Source organism: Tetrao urogallus, assembly GCF_951394365.1.
Source record: "Tetrao urogallus genome assembly, chromosome: 18".
In the NCBI taxonomy this organism is placed as follows: Eukaryota; Metazoa; Chordata; class Aves; order Galliformes; family Phasianidae; genus Tetrao; species Tetrao urogallus.
The window spans coordinates 6,530,464-6,537,095 of NC_136831.1; the positions used below are offsets into that span (position 1 = coordinate 6,530,464).

At 59.3% G+C, this 6,632-nt stretch overlaps 1 protein-coding gene across 1 annotated transcript; it reads right to left on the reverse strand.

Moving 5' to 3' along the window:
• Nucleotides 1-628: 628 nt before the first annotated feature.
• On the reverse strand, nt 629-6,032 carry ST6GALNAC2 (ST6 N-acetylgalactosaminide alpha-2,6-sialyltransferase 2; the record flags this gene model as incomplete). Its single annotated transcript, XM_079544284.1, has 10 exons — nt 629-856; nt 944-1,043; nt 1,443-1,526; nt 1,604-1,707; nt 1,972-2,110; nt 2,191-2,356; nt 3,105-3,279; nt 3,604-3,661; nt 3,751-3,843; nt 5,908-6,032. 10 exons carry the CDS (start codon nt 6,030-6,032, stop codon nt 629-631), a joined length of 1,272 nt encoding a protein of 423 aa, XP_079400410.1.
• Between the last annotated feature and the right edge of the window lie 600 nt (nt 6,033-6,632).

Genomic DNA, 6,632 nt, shown 5'->3' on the forward strand with positions numbered 1-6,632 from the left:
ACTAAACCAGGCGTAGAAGAAAATAATGACTCAATGTTCCTCTAATTACACCACGTAATCAGATCACACCGCTCCCTTTGCTGTGCAGCATCAGCCCTGCAGCCACCACCACGAGCTGGAGGAGCCTCCACCACTCCACTGCAGCAGTGCTGGATTACGCAGGACGGGGGAAGGGTTCAAGACCACCTCCCTGTGGGTTTCCTTTTTTAAGTACCACGCTGCTGACAGCTCTGCCCTGCAGGTTCTGCAGCCCACCCAGTGTGACTTCGAGGCTGTAACTCCAGAAAGTTCCAAGAAATGAGGTCTGGCAGATGGGTGCTTCTCCAGCATCTCCTTCCAGCACCACGTTGCCCCACCTGCAGATGAACGCCGTGCTTCCCATGGGCGGCTGCTGCTGCCCCACAGACATTCTCAAGGCATCAGGAGCTCACAGCCACGTGCAAAGGTATCCCAAAGCCACGCTCAGAGTCACAAATGAGATGCTGGAGGGCCCTGAGGAGTTGCAGGATTTCCCTGCCAGCCTTGGCTCGCCCTGCACCACCACCTTTGCTCTGCTGTCAGCTGCAGGCCCTGCTGCTCAGGCTGGCTTGTGGGTATGGGAGAGCCCTCCAGGGACAGAAGGGGGCCTTCAGGAAAGAGGAGAACTTCCGTGCTGCGCTGAGAGTCCTTGCAGTGGGACTGAGCTGCCCTCACGCTGATACAGCTCCATGATCCCCGCCTGGTGCAAACTCCTCCACAGCTCTGCTTCCAGCAGCATGTCGTGGTTGGCGTAGAACACCAGCGGCTTCTTCTCTGGCTCATAGTAATGGTCAGAGAACTGCTCGTAGTTGTCCGTGATGAACCCATAGGCACTGACCTGTGGGGTGATGGGGCAGGGGAAGAAGGTTGGCAATGGGCTCAGGGTGGGAGGTCCCCCCAGGCGCCGGGCAAGGCGTCCCCTCACCTGGTCGCAGGTGTGCAGTGCTGTCAGCAGCATGAGCGCCCCAGTGCTGGGCATGTAGAGGTGGCCGTACTGCATGTCCAGGAGCTCTGACCTCAGGAACCTGCAGAGCAGAGGCAGCGCTGGGAGAGGGGCATGGCGTTAAGACCCCCCCACCAAACAGCAACGTGAGGCAGGGCACCCACCAAAACGTGGCCTCTCACGGCGTTTAGAAGGGGGAATATGTGGATGCTCTGATGTCCGCTGCTAAGGCTCAATACATTCTCTGCCAGCTGCTAAAACATACCTCCCCTTTATTCAACATTGCCCCAAACCAGAAACACCGAAAAACAAACCCAAATCTTTGGACCTTCCCTCTGCTCCCATTAGAACAGTTCAAAACCAGCTATGAAATGGAGGGCCAGGTAACTGCAAGGCTGCATGAACCTCCCCACAAGGAGGAGACGTGAGCATTGCAGTGGATGAGATCTGCAGGGGGGAACATCTGCCTCCTCATCCTCACCTGGTCGTCAGGTAATACAAGAAATCGGGATGCAGCAGCTTGAACTTCTCTGCGGATGCTTCCAGTCCAAAATACTTCTGTGGCCTGCAGCAGGGAGAGGAGAACTAGCGTCACCTGGGGTAGAGCTGGGCATGTCGTGGCCCATTGGTGAGTTCACTCACTCGTCACCCTTGTCCAAGCCCTCGGGGACTGGGCTGCCCTGAATGGCCGACCTCAGCATGATGTAGTCGCGTGCGTCCGAGGGGATGAAGATATACTTCAGGTCCTGCAGCAGGAACACAGGCATGGTGGGGACTGAGGCTCCTAAAGCTTGGAGGAGCCTCAGAGGTCAACTTAATCACAAAATCATTAAGGAAGGACCATTAAGATCATTTGGTGTAGCCAGCAACCCCTCACTGCTATACCATTAACCTTGTCATTCAGTGCAACATCCGCTCTTTTCTTGAGAGCCTCCAGGAATGGTGACCCACCACCCCCCCGGCAGCCCGTTCTCAGGGGTGGGCACCCTGACGTGCCCTCGGGGTCTCACCTTGCCCTGCGGTATCTGGCTGAAGCCATACGCCTCATAGGCAATGAGGGAATTCTTCATGGTATTCACCGTGAAGCCGTAGAACGAAACCTTGGTCCCAACATCCTCCTCAAAGCCTTTGATGATGGCCCCATTGAGCCTGCGGGATCGCCATGGGACAACGTCCGGGGCTGGGCTCACCCCAGCACCCACAGCCTCGCTGTGCCCTCCCGGCCTTACCTGAAGACCAGATCATGTGCATCGATGGCCCGGCCCTGCCGTGAGCCATTCAGGATCCCCCCATTGCCCACCACGGCGCAGCGCACGCAGCCCCCGGGGAAGCGGTCACGGCCAAAGAGCTGAGCGTTGGAGGAGCTGTTAAGGAGGTGCAGGGTGCTGCCCACAGCTGGATTGGGAAAAAAGGGAGAAGTACATGTCAGCAGCGCTGGGAGCACTTCAAGCACATGTGTGTGGATGGCTGCACCTCAGGTGTGAAGAATCACAGCATTGCTACGGTTGGAAAAGCCCTCTAGGATCTCTGAGTCCAACCCCAACCCACCCCCAGTGACCACGTCCCTCAGTGTCACATCTCTGTGGTTCTTCAACACCTCCAGGGACGGCGACTCCACCACTCCCTGGGCAGCTGTGACACTGCAGCACCGCTCTTTTGGAGAAGAAATCTCCTCTCCCAGCCCCATATTACTGACCCCACTCCCCACAGCAGCTGCCCAATGCTGTACAAGGCACAAGGACACATCTGGACAGCCCCAGACCTGTGAGACGCCAGCGCCGGCTGCTTCCCCTCCTGACAAAGCCTTCTTGCAACCACCCCCTCCTTGCTCCCCCCATCCCCATCACTTCCCTGCCGGGGAGAGCAGTGAGTAGGTTTGGACTTGGAAGGGAAACAATCTCCACTGACAACAATGGAGCGGGTTGTCCGAGGTCTTCCGTGCCTCAGTTCATCATCATGCACACACTGGAGCTTTTATTTGGGGAAAATGTCACAAGATGCTGCAAAGTAGCATTTGCAAAGCTGTCCCCACCACCCCGCTCCCTGGGAGTGGGAACAGACTGAGATCCCCAGCTCCTCTGTGGGGTTTCTCCATTTCTGAGCCTTTCTGTCAAGGTCCCCTTGAGCCCCCCAGGCCCCATACCTGCTTGGGATAAGCCCTGCCAGCCGTATGGGACACGTCGTGCCTTCAGCCTGTCCCACGTCTCGGGGTTGAAGTGTTGGTCCCACATCAGCACCGGGATGTCAAATTGGAAGAGCTCCTTAAATGTGGGGTCTGCCTTTGCCGTGGCCACCACCGAGCGGGGGCACAGGGTGGGCTGCAGGGGGAGAAGGGTCAACACTGAGCCTGGAGAAGCCTCAGGAGGCACCGAGGGGAGGTCAGACCCAGGGACAGAGCTGCTCCTTTCTGGCTGCTGGAGGCACAGCACTGCCTCGCGCCTCCGTGTCCCAAATGCAGAGCCCATCTCCTCAGGGTGCTGAAGGATTGGGCTTCATGGAGATGCACGTGAACATCTCCTACCCCGGGCACCTGGATGGAGCACAGGGGCAGCCCCGGCTCACAGGAGCAGCCCCTCGATGTGGGGCAGGCTGGTGGCCCAGGGGACAGCACCAGGGACACCCCACATCCTGCTGATTGTCACCTGCTTTCCACTGGGTTTGGGCTTCTCCAGCTCTGAGGATGGTTGGGAGAACTCCCTGCTGGAATGGGAGAAGTATAGCAGTGAGAAGGGTTCAGGAGGCTCCCGCACACTGGGGCCATCACAAACTCCCTCTCTCTCCCCAGTTACCTCTTCACAGTCCCTCCGAGATCCTGCTGGTGGCTGTTGTCTGGACGTGAGGTGTCTGGGCGGACCAGGAACAGCAGCTCTGGCTGCAGCAGGCTGCAAGGGGACAACAGGAGGGTGACACCGAGTCCTCAACACATTCCTTATCCTGACAGCCCCTGCCCATCACTGCACTGGGAAAACAGTGGGGCTATTAGGGCTCTGCAGGGGGGCGCAAGGGTGGCTGGGGAGTGCTCTGATGCCCCACATCAGTGCCACCCCATGCTTGGAGATACAGCAGTGTGCCCCCACATGAAACAGGGGAACAAAATCCCTCTTGTGCCCATACCTCCATTGCCAACATCTGGGGGATGCACTCTGCACCTTGGGGGGCTCAGAGCCCCATGGGTGCCCCTGAGGCAGCTCAGGGCCGGGCAGGAGGTGGGAGCCCACCTGTGGGGGAACAGGCTCCCATTCATTCCTCCCTGTACAGAAGGGCCCTTCTGAGCAGCAGGTGCTTCCAGCAAAGCGGGGCATTGTGGAGCAGACAAGGGCTCCTTGTTACCTGGGATCTCAGGGACAGGTAGAGCAGGTGGAGAGCGTAGCTCTGCCTCCTCCCATACAGCAAGCATTAGGTTTCCTCCACTGTTCCCCACTGCAGGGGAAGGACACCTCCTCCCCATCAGCTCCATCCCTAGAGCTGATGCTCACACCCCACCTGCTGTACTGCAGCCATCTCCCACACGGTGCCAGCTGTCCGTGGCAGGGCTGCTGCCCAGCACCTCCTGACATGCAGTTTCCCCATGCCCAGCAATGCTTGGCTGCCCCAGAAGATGACAGCCCCCCCCCGACCCATCGATGCACAATGGGGCTCTGGGAGGGGCGCAGTGCTGTGCACCATGAGTTGAGCCAGGGTGCATTCAGTCCCTGTGGTGGCACTCATCAGTGTGGCATCTTTGCTCTGTGGTCACTCTCTGCTTCCAGCAAATAAATGGGAGAACACACGCTCTGTCTGAAGCAAACGGTGCCAAGCAGTTGGAGGTAGCTGCAACAGCAGCATCTGCTCCATCCCATTGCAAAGGGCTGAGTGTGGGGCCTCCTCCCCAGCACAGAGCTCAGGTGGGACACTGGGATGGGCAGAGCTCCACACTCAGGGCTCAGCACCCTCCCAAGCCCTGCGTGCCCCCACCAGGCTGCAGCAGGAGGAGATCTTGTACACACTGTGCTCCCCAAAATGCAGCACCGCTCAGCCACCCTTTGTGCCCCAATGGGAGGAAAAGCCCAGAAGGTCACCCCATGCTCGTGTTTAGCACTAAGGAGTGCTGCACCTGTGGATTTCAGTCCCAGCTCAGCCCTGTATCAGCTGCCAGAGCAGCGCTGGTGGCTCCAGGTTGGTATTTTTGGAGGCACAAGCAGAGATTACAGGGCAGCATGTTTGCAAATGCTGGGAATCAGAGCCAATGGGACACGAGCTGCACTTTGGTATTGGGATTCAAGCCAATGGAAACGATCCCAGGAGAGCTTGGGAGCCATCGTGGGGTTCAGCTTCTCTTCTCAAGGGCACCCAGGCACGAGCCCAGCACTGTGCAGCAGCTCCTGCCCAGGCTGTGAGGTGGGATGGGTGCACAGAGCTCCTGCTGGGGGAGATGCAGCCCAAAGGCAGCCCATCCAGCTGCATCCCAGTGCCTCCCTGTGCAAACTGGCCTGCACCCAGCTGCCCCTGTGTAGGACCTGCTGTGGTCCTACAGAGTCTCCCCTCTGTCCCATAGCACCGTCCCTGCTCTCACAGCCGTGCACCCGGGGCTGCCCAGCGCCCAGCCCAGAACTGGGGGTGCTCAGGGGAAATCCGAAGGGGCAGCAAAGGAGGAGATGCCCATTGCCGGAGTCTGGGAGTTTGCGGGATGCCGGCAGCCGTGCCCTGCTCTTGCAGCTGCAGTGTAGGGTCAGCCCTTCACCCTGCAAAGCAGCCCCTTCCAATCCTGCTGCCGGCGGTGCTCTGATCCCTCACCCTGAATCCACGTAGGGACCCTGGCACAGCAGCCCAGGAGTCCCATACAGGACCCGGGACACCCTGCGGAGGGGCGGGGGAGAAGCAGCCCTTCAAACAGCGAACAAAGCGGGCACGGAGGGGCCGAGCAGCTCCCAGGCCCCCCAGATCCACCCCACACGCATCCCCCGTACCTGGCCGCGACCCTCGGACCGCTGCGCAGCTCCATCGTAGCGTAATAGTGCCTGTAGAGCAAAAGGGACGAGGTGAAGGCTACGAGGAGCAAGAAGCAGAAACGCTTCCAGCGGGGGAACCCCATCGCTGCTTTCCGGATTGGGTCCGCGTGGATCCGAAAGCGGCGGTGCTGCGCTGCTCCCCGTAGCCGGGACGGACGGACGGACGGATGGATGGACGGACTGATGGATGTTCCCGAGGAGCGGTGGGAGGAAGGAGGGTGTGAGCCGAAGGGAGGAGGCACTGGGCGGACTGGTTCAGACTCGCTGAGAAGAAAAAAAAAAAAACCACCACTTTTGAGCCGCTTTTGCTGCGCGCTGGGGGTTAAACATTGACTCAGCGCGGCTTTTGCGTTTGTTTTTTCTTTTTTTTTCTCGCCTCCCTTTCACGCCACCCCCTCGCTGAGCACAAATCGGAGCTTTCTCCCTTTTCCCGTAACTTTTTCATCCGCTTCTCACGTCCGCCGCTCCCACGCCGGACCCCGTGGGCGCATTGCGGCCATCAGAGCTCGGTCTGTAAGGGCCACGTTGGGGCGGAAAGAAATGGGGAGAGGAAAGGGAGGGGGGAAAAAAAGGGGGAAGGGAAAAAAAAGGGGGGGGAGGGGGGGGAAAAAGAGGGGAACGGGGAAAAAGGGAGCCTGCCCCAGCGCTGCTGGAACTGCCCCCGGCACCCGCAGAGGAGCTGC